Genomic DNA, 15,224 nt, shown 5'->3' on the forward strand with positions numbered 1-15,224 from the left:
TCACAATCTAGCATTATTTGACTTCAGGTTCGACTGAAATCATGTATCGTAGCTTTGCTGTCTGACCATCTGCATGGCCACTTGCGAAGGCCGGCAATCGCTGAAGTTTCACGAATATGCGCTCTCCGTCTGGTAAAGTGACAGCTAATCGATCAGAAGGTTTGTTGGCCTTGCGGAACGTCGGCATTTCATGTGTAACTCTTACCCCTTTTTCTTTTGGTGCAAGGACCTCTCTGATTGACCAAATGTCATGTTCTTGCATCAGACGTAAGATCAATGTCCTGTCTTTTGTGTCAACAAGTTTCCATCCTGCCGTTGACGGACTTGACGTCGCCTGAAATCTGAATCGTTTGTTGTCATCTATCTGAGACAGCGTCTCTTTTCTCCCGATGTCGTCTTGGGTATTGTGCTTTGCCATGCTTCCTCCCATAGCAAGAGTTTCATCTTTTATTAAAAACAATCCACTCTTGAAGCAAAATTTAGTCTCCGTATAATGAATACTTTCTCTTTCTCTAAGGGTCGACTCCAAAGGGCAGATGAGAATCCTTGTCTTCTTCAGTTGCCGTGCAATGTCATCTTCTACACGAGGCAACAACGCCGGAAGAACTTGTAAGCGCATCGTGGCATCCTGTCCTGGTTGCTGTCGCAGTAGAAGACAAAGAATGCCTTCCTTGCATGCTGACACCGTGTAGTTCAACAACGCTACGTGGGTGGGTGGATTATCACAGAATCTGAGGTCGTCGAAATAAGACAATTTGTCTTTAATCTCGGGGTAGTCCAGCAGTGGGAATACAGTCGACACCTCGTTCCGCCGCATGGTAACAGTAATCATGATCTTTTCGTTCGCTTGTCTGTGCCATCTCTCCGATTTCACCAGCTTAGCATACGAGAAATACGTGGAATAGTTTTCATCTTCCTGATCAGGACAGATTTTGCAGGTCTCTCTGTTACAGAACTGACTCGGGGATTCCGCTAAGAGGGGATGGTCATCGCTATTGTGGCTGTGGAGAAACAAGAAGATTGAGTGATCTGATGTAGTGTCGTATATGGCTTCTTGGAGTCGAACAAAAGCTTTCAACCGGCCTTCTCCATAGAGCAGGGGCAAGTTGAGATCGAAAAGTCCAAAAAGTGAATAGGTCTCGTCTTCCTCTTTTGTCACTGCTCGATGAGCTGCCCAGGACAGTTTCTCTGCTGTGCTAAAATCGGAGATGGATCGATAGTTGCACAGAATATCGGGATCGATACCAGTAATGTCTGCAAGCTCCTGATACCTTTCAAGCTTCGTGCCAATGGGTTGCCACCCTGATGAATAGAACTCCACACTATACGGGGCGATGAGCTCCTGTAGGGTCCAACCACGAGTGAACCATTCACTCTTGCCAACAGGCTGATCATTGCCCCAGCCTGCTTCCGGATCCACGACGTCTTCCAAATAGGCGAAACAGATGTTCGACTCCTTGTAGTATTTCCACATCAAATTGATAGTTTCCTGTAGCTCAGCTGAGCTTGATATGTCAATGCAACAGCTGTCGATCCATATCCACTCGTATCCATTCTGAAGAGCTAGTGCACATGCTCCCCGTACCTTCAAGAAGCCAGCTTTGTTGCGCGTCACACTCGCTGGCTCGGAGACTGGAGCTTGTATGATATCGGCATATGTAACCTCCTCTGATCCCCAGCGATGGGATAAGATTACGTAGTCCGGTACTCTGTTAGGAACGTATACACAACTGAATTCGAGAGATCTGGTATTCAACAGTCTCATGGTGATGCGAACTCTGATAGAGAGAAGGAGGAGGCTGGAAAAACGCAAATGATGAGGAATGTAAGATTCAGCAGAAGGCTGAGAACCAGTAGCCCTGTTATAGGCAGCGCATTTGCGCTAGGCTAAACCGAGAGATCAGGCCTGGTCTCATATTCATAGTCACACACCACTAGGGATGCTTTCGTGCAGATGCTCTGTCTGTGAGCTTTGAATCTTGCGTCAAAGTTGGCCGGAAAGACAGATGTAGCTTATGGTCAAGGGAGTATGCTAACAGGCTTGGAAAGGTATCCGCGTACTTTGGATGCTGACAAAGTGATGCATGAAATGATGTTGTTCGCCGTATAGACATGCTGGTTCGTGGCGACCTGAAGCCCGTATCGCGCTGGTCGCGCACTGGAACAGCAGGTGTGGCTGACAGGGTGAGCTTGGACCAGGCGCAACGTCACTGCCGCTGCCGTGAGAGCCTGGAGCTTCAGCATGCCCAAGCCGCACAACACAAGATCCGCACTCACTGCAGCCTGAACCCGCTCGCTTTACCATAGGAGCCACCATTGTTCCCCCAGAGTGAGCGCGACGAATACAGTAACGACATGTGGGACGACGAGGACAACAATCCGTATGGATCCTTTGCCCGCCATGATTCCAACACATCAGACATTCCCGGTTTAGCTTCGCCTGCTGCCCGTAAGGCTTCTACACACCCTCTGAAGTAATCGCCAGCACTATCCGCTGACATGATCAAGTCCCCTACCGTCCCGCGACTCCGCCCTCTGAGGCTTCGTCCCCCGCACAAGAGTCGCCCGAGTATGTCTCGCAGCGGGACATGGATAGCGTCGACTACGACGAGGAACAGCAGGACCATGCAGACCCCAAGGCGCCCAAGAAGGGTGGTTATGACGCGCGCGTGGAACAATGGCTGTACGAGCATCCAGACCAACTGGTACTGATCACAAGCGCGGGGAAGGACGGTGTCAACTACATACAGTACACCATCAATTGCGGCGTATGTTAGATCGGCAGACAGGAAATGCCTGAGATTAACACATGCAGGGCCTCGAAGTAAAGCGCAGATACTCCGAGTTCGCATCGTTACGCGCCGAGTTGGTCAGGCTGCACCCAACGCTCATCGTACCGCCGATACCCGAGAAGCATACCATGGCCGACTACGCCGCGAAACCGACAAAGGCAAAGGAAGACGCTGGCATCATAGAACTGCGGAAGCGCATGTTGGCCGTCTTCTTGAATAGGTGCAGGAAGATGAAAGATATTCTGGAAGACGGTGTATTCTGGAGATTCCTCGACCCATACACAAGCTGGGTAAGCCTGTCCAGCACCCGACCGAGCATCCTATCGAGCTAACATGTTTCGATAGAATGACGTACTTACTAGCCCGCCTGTCTCCAATATACCCAAACAGATCCTCAAGGCACCTCCGCTCGACCCTGCAAACCCTTCCCAAGCGCACAGCTATCTTCCAGTTCCCTCGTCTTCCGCCAAGTTGAAGTCAGGCGGCGCTACATCCAGCTCTGGTACGCCAGTATCACCAGCCAATAATGCAGCCATGCCTTCAGCGGCCGCGCACACAACACCAGGTCCTGCTATCTTCGGTCGCTTCCCTCCCGAGACGCGAGACATGTCGGAGGAAGAGCTAGACCCATACTTTGTCAGCTTTGAGAACTCGTCGAAAGACTTAGAGCACCTACTGCAGGGACCAATGGAGAAGGTCAACAGACGCTTGCTTATGCATCTTGGAAACTGGGGAGAGGACATGGCGGATCTAGGCGCTCGCTTTAATGCTTTTTCGCTCTCCGAACAAACCCAGTCTCTTGCCGCGGCCATAGAGAAGACGGGCCAGGCCGTTGATTCCACGTATATTGCGACGACCGAACTCTCTTCTTCGCTCAGCGCAGGCTTCTCTGAGCCCATGCGTGAGAGCGCACAGTTTGCCGGTGTCGTACGTTCGACACTAAGATATCGGGTGCTCAAGCGGATACAGGAAGATATGACCAAGGACGAACTAGAGAAGAAGCGCAATCTACTCGAATCGCTCGAACGCAGCGAAGCAGAATCGAAGCGACTGGAACAACATTTAAGTGGTGTTGGTCATCAGCCACCGCGAAGCCGCGCTGCGTCGAACAGCTCACAGCGCAGTAGCGGCGATGCAGAGCAACATAGGAGATCGGAGGAAGACAGGGCGTCCATTGATTCTGACTTCCCACCCACACATGGTGATACACCATCTAGTGCACAGGGCGCTCCTGATAGCCATTCACCACCCACAAGTCCGCACAAGAAAACTGCGAGTGGTAACTTTGTCACTAACAAGCTCTTTGGATCCATCACACACGCCTTTAGGGGCATGGCAGATGTAGACCCTGAAAAGACACGGAGAGATCAGATCGGCAAGACAAGGGACAGTATGGTACAGGTATGCTTCAGATGATAGATACTAAGAGACTTGGAGACGCTAACGAACCGGCAGCTCGAACAAGCGCTGACTGTCGCTGAGAAAGACACCAAAGACGCAAGTTCAGGCGTGATGAAGGATCTGCGGAGATTCCAGAGCGAGAAGGAGGACGATTTACGACGTTACATGGTATGTCACAAGCCCAATCTCTTTCCTTGAACTCTTGCTAACAGCCACAGATGGAATTCGCTCAATGTCACATCGACTGGGCAAAACGGAACAAGGCCGCTTGGGAGGAAGCCAAGTCCGAAGTCGAGAACATTGCGCCACAGTCCTCAGAAGAATACCCCAGGCAACCTGAGGACTTTGAAGCACGGGAGCAGTAACGCTCGACGCCGTCAATTGTTCAATTGTTGTTTGATAAGTGGAAAAGCATCACTTGGGCGACCACGCATCTGTATTGAATAAGAGTAGTAATTCAAACCATCACAGCAATCGTTATTTGACGGCATGCTACTGAATGCAGTCACCACGCTGTCCTGATGTCTATGAATATCAGTCCGTGATGAAAAGGTACCCAACAATGCGCTTGTTGGACATGCTGACTGAAAGGACCCAGATCCTCACACTACCCTACGGCAAGAATAGTGATGTTTGAGCGTGAGAATCGTGTGTATGCACCGTGGCAGTTCGCTGGACGATACAATGCATTGAAGGTTAGCGAAGCTCTATATACAACAGCCTCAGCATCTTCGTGTTCTGCCCTCTGTTGCTCTATCCATTTACCTTGAGAAGCTTCGGCTCTACAACGCGGTTCAAGTACGCTTGATACCACATAGCGACTTGGAAACATTACGCTTGCTACTATCAGAGCATCTCCAACAAGAATCCACCATCTCTAAGCAACTCTCCTTCCAAAATGGGATTATCCTCTGGCGCAACGATCGGCCTGACTGTCAGTCTCCTTGTCCCCATCGGCTTCATAGTCTTCTACGTGTTCTGGTATTGCCTGATGTCTCCGAACCACACCTTCATGCTACGTTCACGCACTCCGTCTTCCTCTGCAAGTCGACTTGAACAACTGCGCACACGGCAACGGGATCTAGAGGCACAGGTTGCCGCGGATGTTGGAACGAATGGTGCTCATGGGTTTGAAGGGTTGGGCAGCGAGAGGGACGAAGGGTTGGAAAGAAATGCAAGGGCTGTTTTAAGTACCAAAGAAATTAGGGACAGGGAGTGGAGGGCTGCGAGGGAGAAGAACGGACGGCCCGTGGGGGTTGGGTCACCAGGGGTGGGTACTGTGGAGGCGAAGAAGGCGACGGTTTGACTGATGACTACGCAGAACAGAATGGAAAACCATACCGACATTATCATGAAACGTTGCATCAAATATGGAAGTAAGAGATCTGACCCTTAAGGCTCTTTCCTCCATGTGGTGTGCACGAGACAGGACAACAGTGTGACCGGAGGGAAACATCCGAAATCTTGGAGTGAGTGGCAAAATAATTGGAGGATCGTAAAGTCCATGATATGCATTGATGGTTAGCAGACAATTGATCTCAAACGCCATCCGTCTTGTCGTTCCCATCCGCAAGAGTTTTTCAGGCGCTCGTAGATATACATGCCGATGCCCGCAGAAGCAACTCCGTATCCACCATGATGAAGAACCAGGCGAACCAGTAGTTGTAGAGAAACCGCCAATCGACTCCAGCCATGACCTTCGTAGTCATCATCAGTGTGCACCCGCTTATTTCTTGTCCTTCTTCGCACCACCCTTGGTCTTGGCTGTGCCCCGGAACTCCTTCATCCTGTTCTTGCGCTGCTTGCCTGTTATCCAGTCAGTATATGTTGTGTGACATAGCCCATATCCATCGCCATAGTCGCAGCAGTGTTTGTAGACGCAGGGGAGACGTACGCTGCTGCCTGCTGGCCTTCTCGACCTTGGTGGCCATGCCGTAGCGTACTAGCCTGTAGCGGGGCTCGAACTTCTTCATGGCCTCGGCGCTGTCGTAGATGAGGGCGAAGCCGGTGCTCTTGCCGCCACCGAAGTGTGTCTTGAAACCGAAGACGGAGACATCGTCCTTCTTGGCCTTGTACAGCTCACCGAGCTTGCCACGGAGCTCGTCCTTGGAAACGTTCGCGCGGTTGGGGTGGAGGACATCGCTGTATTAATCCCGTCAGACTCAATCCCCCGCAATTGCGTGCCCGGCAGTTCCTGCACTTACACGACCATCTGACGACGTCCGAGGAGAGGGTTGCGGATGAACTTGCGCGTGCGCAGAGTAACTTGAGAGTCGGCCATGTTGGGAAGATTCGACCTGCAACGCGGCAATTAGACGGAATTCACAAGAGCGACACGGCGAGTTGGGTCGGTAGTGAACGTACTGGACAGAGATCGATCTTGCTGTTGTCGATTACCTGTGGTTAGCTGGCGGCAAGATGGAGATGTCGAATTTGCGTTCAACGTGTCGGCGGTCGGCGGTGCGTCTGCTCGCTTAGACTGCCAAGCCGCCCCGCTGCAAAATTAGGTAAGCACGTACATGGAAATCCTCCCCCTCGTCAAGTGGCAGCGCTGACCTCGAACATTGTCACATTCGCCAAAAAGTCAAGCTGGCTCACTAGAGATATTGGAGCGCTTTGCAAATATTAGAGATACGGTTTCGATCTAAACAGCTTCCATCACTATGGACGACCCTCGCAATCTGCCGCAACTGCGCATACTGCAACGCCAGTATTTCCAGCTGGTAGAGCCTCAGAATCTCAAGTGGCCAGATGATGCTACGTTGAAAGCGCCGGAAGTGCAGTCGTGGTTGTTCAAGAATCTGTTTGATACAGCCAACGTCACTTCACCACCTCCGGAGCGCTACCAGCTCAGGACACTAAAACAACTCGTCGCAAAACTCGAGAGGTCGATCACTGACCCGGAGGAGGATGTATGGTCTCCTATCTCTTCATCGTTGCTTCATTTCTACTGTAGCTCAGCCACACATCAAGTCGCAATAGCCTTCTTTCAATGGCGAAGATACGTTCCAGCATGTGCTGACCTTTCATTTCGTTCTGTTTGTAGGAAATCTCAGATGATATTATGGAAGCGATGACTACTCTGCTTGTTGCTGATCTGCCCTCCGAGGCCGACGCGGCTCAGCAAAAAGCATTTGTGACGTACTCTTACCCTGAGCGACTGAATGACGACAGCACATCGCACGAGCGGGCAGTAACGCTGCTTGAAGCGCGATCCGTCATCTCATCGTCTGGAACTACTGGTCTTAGGACGTGGGAAGCCGCGTTGCTTCTCGGATCGCATCTTGCATCCGAGACTGGCCGATCATCCGTTTACGGGAAGAGATTGTTTGAACTTGGCGCGGGAACTGGCATGTTGTCAATCCTTTGCGCAAAGCACCTGGGAGCTGCTGGTGTCGTTGCTACAGACGGCGACGAGGCCGTTGTCGATGCCATCAAAACCAATCTCTTTCTCAATGGACTCGATGTCGATGACAAGTCTCAGGTCCAGGTACGGACAGCGGCGTTAAAGTGGGGCTATCCGGTTGATGCGACGACATTTTCCGAAGACTATGGCATGGAAGTGCCAGATATTGTGATGGGAGCAGACGTCGTAAGCCATTGCCATTGCATCGTTGTGGTGAAGTGGGTTTAACAACGTCGCAGACATACGACAAGTCCGTCATACCGCGTCTGGTCTCGACCCTAGGAGAATTCTTTGACATCAACCCGGCACTCGAAGTCTTAATATCTGCGACGATTCGCAACGAGCAGACGTTCGAGACTTTTTTGAACGCGTGTAGTGGGTCTCTCCGCGTCTTGTTTTCCTGGCCATGTTATGACATTGGGTGAGTTGTTGCTGACTTTTGTGGGGTAGAGCGGAACCGTTTCAGATTCGAGCAGGTTGATTGCCCACCGGTACCTGAACATCAACAGGAAGGGCCGTTTTATCCAACTTCGACCCCGATCCAACTGTGGCGTGTCACGAAAGGACAATCCATCGACGACCCGTTTTCTGTTTGAGGTTTGTGATGTTGAGAGAGAAAACTCTTGACCGACATATGAAGGCTAGACTTCTACTGCGGGTACACACACACCCTGACGATCGTGGACTGCTGCACATAGTAAGGTGTCTGGTTTCAGGCCTAAGAGATTTTCTGATGATTCACGATCGTCGACGAGACGGTGAGGGCACTTTAGAAGATCCGGTTGGCTCTTTCATTGCGCGGCCGCTAGGATAGAGTTACGCGAGTAGACAATGGACCCGCATTTTGCTTATGCACAGTCAAAAGTCACTCAGGCGGAGGGTGCTTCAGACATGCGAATTATGGACAAGGAACAAACACGATGTAGGGCGGCTCGTAAGCCGACTGGTGAGATTTGTGAGCTTGCAAAACGCTGTTCAAAGTCCGACAGCGGAGTGGTGAGTCGATTACAGGAGGGGCCGCACCGGATTACTGGATGAAGAAGTGTGTGAGACACACGCAATATGGCTTCATTGTGTTGAGAGAGCTCGCAACACAAAGAAGATGGGACAATGTCGCATCAGCGATACGCACCCGAATGGACAGTGGTGTGTAGTATGGTACCCGCTGCGAGTTGTACCGAAGTGCACAAGAACGTGGACCTTGTGGTATTTCCGTGTGCATGCTTCGGCCCGCCATTCGCTGCAACACGATGCCCACGACGTCTGTATGCACAACGCTGCGATGCCTAATGATGCAGTATGGCCAGGCTTCCCCGCTGTGGCTGCAACGGGAAAAATTAAATTGTAGCAAGGCACCGTGGTGGATGCGAGTGGGGGTCGGTGGTGAGGAGTCAGCGCGCAGCGGGTGCCGGTATGGCGTGCTGGATGATATCAATGGCTCTATCCTGATGGCTATCACGAATCATCCCCACACGCGCAACCATATCCCGACCGCATATTTAGATCCGTCGTCGTCAACCGCGTTCTAGAACTGCACATCGGAAATCGCAGGCACCGGTCTCGTAATTACTTATTGACCACAGTTCCTCGCTCGTCTTCTTATCGATCCCCGATACATTACTTATTCCCCTGCCGCTGAAAGCCGCCTGCCTCGTGGAAATACTCGGCTTTGCTCTCTCTCACGAACTGCTGCTTATCGCCCCCAGCCCAGCCCGCGCATCGTCATTCCCCGGGAATACACTGCACCGCCTATCAGAAAGTACTGGGACCTGTTTTCATCCTCCCTCCCGACGTCGCACGTCCCTTATCTTGTCCTGGTAAGTTACTTGTCTACATGTTCCCGGTGTCGCATTGTTGTTGCTCTCCACCAAAGGGCGCCTGATCCATCCATCCGTCTCCGTCCTTGTACATCGTCACGATCTAGACATCCATTATAGTGTTCCTGGCTAAAACGTTGGCGCAGAACCCAAGCGATAAGGATTCTAAACAAAGCCACGCACGAACCTTCCGTCATATCAGCAGCAAGTAACTCGGCGGCCTGTGTCACCGCTTCTTCGCTGCCCGACTTCCAGCCCTGTAACAAGATCGTGCACCGTGCGCGATTATCAGAGTGAGGCTTTTAAAGTTCATCCACGTCCATAATGGCCACGCATCACGTTCGTCACCCGTCCCATCAATCCAAAAAGTCGCAACCTGCGCACGCACGGCCTTCCAGGCCTCTGTCAAAGCGGACTCATTCCCACGGAAGCAAATCCGCTTCCAAAGTCGTTCATTACAAGGAAGTCGAATCCGACGAAGACGAGGACTCAATGGCGGTTAGCTTTTTAAACTACTGGTATGTTGTCGTCATCGACTCCTCACTACTGTGTGCTAATGTTTTGTTGTAGCACTGTCTGCGAGAAGCAAATTATTGTTCCTAGTAACTCTGTGCTATACTGCTCGGAAAGGTATGGCACACACCCACTCAGCTGTGCACGGACCATCCACTAACATGCACATGTAGCTGCAAGAAGAAGGACACCGAGAAGAGCCTTACCTATTCATACGATCATTACTCACCGCCAACTACGCCGTTTGCCAACTTCACCTTCGACGACTTTGCCTTCCGCGACATTGTACCTCAGCGCTCCCCCACTCAGCCTGAGTCAAAACGCTCGTCATGTGCTTTCTCCGACATCTCATCAGACGACAACAGCGCCGACCGGTATCAGCGCTTTGATTCGGACGCGTCAAAATACGTTCGCAAATTCCAATCACCTGCATACTTCCCTGATACCGTTCGACCCCGCTACAACCGTAACTCCACTTCGCAAATCAGCTTTAGTACCGCTCCTTCGCTCTCACATACCCCGGCCTCGTCGGTGAGCTACTCGCTTCCATACACACCCGCCACTACAAGGCCTCTCCCACCTAGGACAAAGCCGTCGCATAGTGGATCCTATGGAGCCAAGTCGATCGACCTGGTTACCCCATTAACGGCTCCGTCGAGCCCAAAGTCATACTCGCACAAGTCAGCGGCATCCATATCAAAAACGTCTACTAGTACAATCGAAGGCGAGATTGTCTATGCCAAGTCACCGGTCCCTGAGCCATCGTTCGCCAGTGGAAGTCTTGGTCGATTGCTTGCTTCAACACCTCGTTAAACAAGTGCTGTTTCGAGGTGCTTGATCACCATCACCACTCAAGTTTTCTTGCAAATCCTATCTAATATCATGTCACGGGCGCATGGCTATGCGGGCGTAGCTTCGGTACTCTTGGGACATGCATATTTCGTTTCCACAATAAAAGTCCTTTGGTCATCTTTGAGACGACCCTCCTTTTCGAACAGCGATATACCACCAAGTGTTTAGATCTCATAGAGATATGACGATTAACGTCAATAGATAGAAATCATGAATGAATGCTCATGTCACACACTCAAACTTCGCAACTGCCTGCACGACGTAAATCGGCATTGGCCTCTGCCATGACTGTAGCCTCATCGAAGCCTTCTCAGTCATCTCGATTACCAGTTGTATCCCTTCATCCAACCTCTTGACGATTAAAGTACAAGCAGTACCAATGTTCTCCGCAATATTATGGTGTTGATCGAGTGTGTAAAGCTAACTGCTTTCCTTCGTACACGACTATCCCAAGCCACATTTTCGAAATAAGGGAACAACCACTGTGATGTGAGTGTTTCAGTATATGCGGCAACAACACCAATTTCTGGACGACTAGCAGCAGTTGGAAGCCCCAATAACCCAATCCTTCTGTCGCGGTTATACATCTGGAAAAATCAAGAAATGGCTCTGGTGATGAGAAATGTGAGACATTAACTGTACTTCTCGATACGGAGCACAATGCTAACACAAGTGAACTGATGCTCATCCTGCCCTGCCGCAGCACTACTATGACATTTACGATAAAAGAGGAAAAGAAAGCTATGAAGGTTGTGGGTCGCTGTTGATGGCCTCCGTGGATCTCACAAGATCGGGAACCACACAGATATAGCATCACATAGGTAGGAATTCTCTTGATAGTAGGCAAGTCTGCCTTGGACATCGACCATTACTTGATTAAGGAGTGTATATAAACGCCGCCGCATGCAAATAAGGAACGCTATGCTATGCAATACCCATCATGAAACCCATAAATAAACATTATTCGATGTTTGTCATCGTCCTTTTGATGGAAGCTCAGTGCTTACAATCCGCAGTTGCTGGTAGCAACCTGGGCGTATTGCGCATCAATACGTCCAAGAGCGGCAGCTTGGCCGTTGGTAAGCTCATCCATGGCTGCCTTAGCAAGGTTGAAACCCTGGGCAGCATGGTCGACAGCGAGAACGTAGACGGTCTTTCCGTTGTAGGTGACGCCGTAGCATGTTCCGCACTGGTATAGATTGTTAGACGGTGAAGATAAAGTGGAGTAGATACTGCACATACCTGAGGGCTGTTCCATCCAGCAACACCCATGTATCCACCGATGCGAGGGAAACCAGCAACATTGGCTTGAGTTTGCCAGTTGTACTTGGTGATGAGACCGTTGGCACCATCTGAGCAGGCGAGCGCGGTCAAGGAGCGGCTGCCATCATCGTAGCCGGTGTCGTAGCTGACAGTGATGGCTGAAGCAAGGCTGGCGAAGCCAAGGATGGCAGCTGAGATGGCGCTGGAGAATTGCATAGTGTTGATGGTAGACGGGTAGAGGCTTGGAGAATGGAGATGTGTGGCGAAACGGTGGTTGCTGTAGGAGATTGGGGAGTAGAAGCTGGAAAGTTGGTAGCTGATGATGCCCTATTACAGCTGCGAGTGCATCATCCTTTATACCGCTCACCATCACGAAGCCTCCACTCTACAATCCGAGGCTACCACCTCGTCTTTCGTCACAATGGCAGTTGGACAGGGTAACGAAATGCGAGTGCGAGCAACATCCCGGAATCAATTACCATTCCCACAACACTAGCTTCAACGGTCAAAGCAGATGACCATGAAATAGCGGTTTTCACGGTAGATTAGCACAGATGAGCTCATAGCGTCAAAAGACACGAGAGTCGATGCGGAGAGTTGCGATATTTTTGGAAGACTAGCAGCGGGAGAGGCTTGCACTAGCTGTAAAGGGTCCAGCAGGCGAGGAAAAGGGTCCGGGCATTGACGGATGGTTACATTCGATGTGCCATAACAGGTAGCCATGGGCAGCGATCAATAAAACAATACTGCACCCCGCCGGAACTTGCGCACGATAAAGACATCTCACGAGAGTTAGGCCTGGTGTTGTAACCGAAAGAAGAGGGAGCACTGGGTATGGCCTCGGAAGGGGCGGTAACAACGCCACGTCGACGAACACGAGATCTGACTATAACCCGCTACAGCGCTGTACGATGGAGCTATAGCTGTTGCCCAGGGAAGTGCGCAGTCGAATTAGCTGGCTGTTGGGGTAGCGCTCACACCAGCAACGATAACCTCGGTCAGCACATGGATTGCCTGCTCACCATTGAAGCAACACTCGAATGTCACCACGTGACATCTAATTGTAGCTTTTCTTTCGCACAGCCCGATTATAATGTAAGTGTATGTCCATTGACCGCGACCTCGTAAGAGTGGAGATTCAACATAGCCACTGGGTAAAGCGTCGGAGTGCTGGGACACCATCTCCGCCAGCGCTTTGACGTCTTCCGAAGGCATGAAGTAATTAGACCCAAGTAAAGTTGTCGCCACGCCTTGCGCAAGTGGGAAGACGCCGGATGGTGAGCTGATGCAATATCATGAGATCTACTCGACCGGAAGATGTGGAGTAGCACCATTCCGAGGCCCCGAGGTCAGCACCGGAAGCTGTAGGCGCTGTCGCACGTTTCGCGAAGCGTATGAGTTCGCACGGAGGTTCTCCTCTTAGCGGATACAACGGCCTGTCAACTGTCTGCGCCCCAGACGTCGCGACGATACGCGTCCGCTGTCACGGCAGTCGATATGCAGGCAACGGGTGAGGGAGCGAGGCTAGAATAGTGTTCGGGTTCCGTGCACGCTCTCTAAAACACGCCGTGTTCCATCAACGCTCAACACGGAGTTTCATCCCTTCGCCAGAAACACGTTTGCCGTAGAAATCAGGGTCTAGTCTTGGCTCTCATACAGCCACAGCAACGGCCTAAGGCAAGAAACGGTCGTACGCGAGCGGCAAGTGGCTGGATAGAGGCGCCCACGGCAAACATGGCCAGTAAAAACGCGCTGCATTGACCGCCCTGTTTCCCCAGATCTCGCTTGGAGAGTTCAGGCGTCAAGAAAGCATGCCTTCGCGACGCCTGAAGTCTCGAAGCTGTTATGCCATGGGATGGGTATACCGACTCATCCGCTCGACGGGCGGCAACTGTTTCTCTCTTTGTACTATAAAATGCTCGCAAATGTGCTCACCTTTGTTCGGCAGGCAGGTCCACGTTCTTCACTTCTCACTACCAATTACACACCAAGACATCCCTTTGTTTCTTCCCGCATTATCTTAATCACCAAAACGAGCTAGTCTCTTTTCCGAACAAACCAATCATAATGCATTTCTCCACCATCTTCGCTGCTTCGGCCATGGCCAGCGCTGCCTTTGCAGCGGACCACAAGGTCCTTGTCGGTACCAAGGCTGGTGATCTTGTCTTCAAGCCAGACAGCCTCAAGGCCGCCGAGGGCGACACTGTCACCTTCTCGTTCTGGCCCAAGAACCACTCCGTCGCCCAAGCTACCTTTGCCAACCCTTGCCAGCCCATGCAGAATGGCTTCTGGAGTGGCTTCGTCCCAACCACCGACATGGAGGCTGTTGCGCCTACAACCTTTACATACGAGGTCAAGAACGCCTCGGCACCTGTCTGGTTCTACTGCACACAGGGCAAGCACTGCCAAAATGGCATGGTCGGTGTTATCAACCCACCGTAAGTCCTCACGAGTTCTAAGAACGCCTGCTTTGACTGACATTGTTTAGGGCTTCCGGTCCCAACACTATCGAGGCTTTCAAGAACGCCTCTGAGAAGGCCACCGAGAATGTGTCTCCTACATCGACCGCCGGCTCTGGCGGCAACCTGTCGGAGAACGGCACCTCCACATCTGGGTCATCATCATCTTCTTCTCCAGCAGCGACAGGCGCCGCATCTCATCTCGCCGGCAGCGCCATGTTCGCTGGTATGACCGGTCTCTTCACCTTCTTTATGCTCTAAACGATCGACACTGGAGTGCAAAGCAGATGTTATACCCGTGCAAAGATAGAACCAGAGATGACAAGAAAGACGAGGTGCAGTAGCATGATGGACAATGTTGAATTGGGAAGGCAGAGCAGAGGTATTCTTGGTATTAATTGTATATGAGTATTGAATGAACTAGTCAAAACTCCGACTTCAACTACGTCTTTGCCAATGTCTAGTGACCGGAACCTGGTGGCCAACATACTGAGTTGCCTAGGTCCTTGTCCGTAGCAGCATACAAGTGGGCTATGTTCAGGAACTAAAATGTCTTTTGGAAGTCAGCGAAAGCTCGTGAAAAGGCATCGTAACTGTAATGTAGAGATGTAAAGCAAATCAGACATCCAAGGAAGGTATTCGCGCTCATTGACCATCTAAAGTAGGTTCGATTGATGGCTAGCGTGGAAACTGCGAATGTGGAACGTTTTTCATCATAGTG

At 51.2% G+C, this 15,224-nt stretch overlaps 8 protein-coding genes across 8 annotated transcripts; 5 read left to right on the plus strand and 3 right to left on the minus strand.

Annotated features, from left to right (window-relative positions):
• Window positions 1-13: 13 nt before the first annotated feature.
• On the minus strand, window positions 14-1,765 carry AA0111_g8728 (hypothetical protein; the record flags this gene model as incomplete). Its single annotated transcript, XM_028655207.1, has 1 exon — window positions 14-1,765. The coding sequence occupies one exon, from the start codon at window positions 1,763-1,765 to the stop codon at window positions 14-16; it is 1,752 nt and encodes a 583-aa protein (XP_028503836.1).
• Window positions 1,766-2,355: 590 nt separating this feature from the next.
• AA0111_g8729 (Sorting nexin-41) lies at window positions 2,356-4,558 on the plus strand (the record flags this gene model as incomplete). Its single annotated transcript, XM_028655208.1, has 6 exons — window positions 2,356-2,449; window positions 2,509-2,768; window positions 2,816-3,082; window positions 3,138-4,193; window positions 4,248-4,361; window positions 4,412-4,558. The coding sequence occupies 6 exons, from the start codon at window positions 2,356-2,358 to the stop codon at window positions 4,556-4,558; spliced, it is 1,938 nt and encodes a 645-aa protein (XP_028503761.1).
• Window positions 4,559-5,091: 533 nt separating this feature from the next.
• On the plus strand, window positions 5,092-5,499 carry AA0111_g8730 (hypothetical protein; the record flags this gene model as incomplete). Its single annotated transcript, XM_028655210.1, has 1 exon — window positions 5,092-5,499. The coding sequence occupies one exon, from the start codon at window positions 5,092-5,094 to the stop codon at window positions 5,497-5,499; it is 408 nt and encodes a 135-aa protein (XP_028503780.1).
• Window positions 5,500-5,919: 420 nt separating this feature from the next.
• Window positions 5,920-6,474, minus strand: AA0111_g8731 (hypothetical protein; the record flags this gene model as incomplete). Its single annotated transcript, XM_028655211.1, has 3 exons — window positions 5,920-5,999; window positions 6,088-6,335; window positions 6,398-6,474. 3 exons carry the CDS (start codon window positions 6,472-6,474, stop codon window positions 5,920-5,922), a joined length of 405 nt encoding a protein of 134 aa, XP_028503781.1.
• Window positions 6,475-6,856: 382 nt separating this feature from the next.
• On the plus strand, window positions 6,857-8,024 carry AA0111_g8732 (hypothetical protein; the record flags this gene model as incomplete). The annotated part of the gene is made up of 3 exons (XM_028655212.1): window positions 6,857-7,105; window positions 7,240-7,785; window positions 7,839-8,024. The coding sequence occupies 3 exons, from the start codon at window positions 6,857-6,859 to the stop codon at window positions 8,022-8,024; spliced, it is 981 nt and encodes a 326-aa protein (XP_028503782.1).
• Window positions 8,025-9,740: 1,716 nt separating this feature from the next.
• Window positions 9,741-10,742, plus strand: AA0111_g8733 (hypothetical protein; the record flags this gene model as incomplete). The annotated part of the gene is made up of 3 exons (XM_028655213.1): window positions 9,741-9,934; window positions 9,987-10,046; window positions 10,103-10,742. The coding sequence occupies 3 exons, from the start codon at window positions 9,741-9,743 to the stop codon at window positions 10,740-10,742; spliced, it is 894 nt and encodes a 297-aa protein (XP_028503783.1).
• Window positions 10,743-11,784: 1,042 nt separating this feature from the next.
• AA0111_g8734 (hypothetical protein) lies at window positions 11,785-12,260 on the minus strand (the record flags this gene model as incomplete). The annotated part of the gene is made up of 2 exons (XM_028655214.1): window positions 11,785-11,970; window positions 12,024-12,260. The coding sequence occupies 2 exons, from the start codon at window positions 12,258-12,260 to the stop codon at window positions 11,785-11,787; spliced, it is 423 nt and encodes a 140-aa protein (XP_028503778.1).
• A 1,851-nt stretch (window positions 12,261-14,111) lies between these two features.
• On the plus strand, window positions 14,112-14,764 carry AA0111_g8735 (hypothetical protein; the record flags this gene model as incomplete). Its single annotated transcript, XM_028655215.1, has 2 exons — window positions 14,112-14,482; window positions 14,533-14,764. The coding sequence occupies 2 exons, from the start codon at window positions 14,112-14,114 to the stop codon at window positions 14,762-14,764; spliced, it is 603 nt and encodes a 200-aa protein (XP_028503766.1).
• Window positions 14,765-15,224: the final 460 nt, after the last annotated feature.

The sequence above is a fragment of the Alternaria arborescens genome (genome assembly GCF_004154835.1).
Source record: "Alternaria arborescens strain FERA 675 chromosome Unknown contig_22, whole genome shotgun sequence".
NCBI lineage: Eukaryota > Fungi > Ascomycota > Dothideomycetes > Pleosporales > Pleosporaceae > Alternaria > Alternaria arborescens.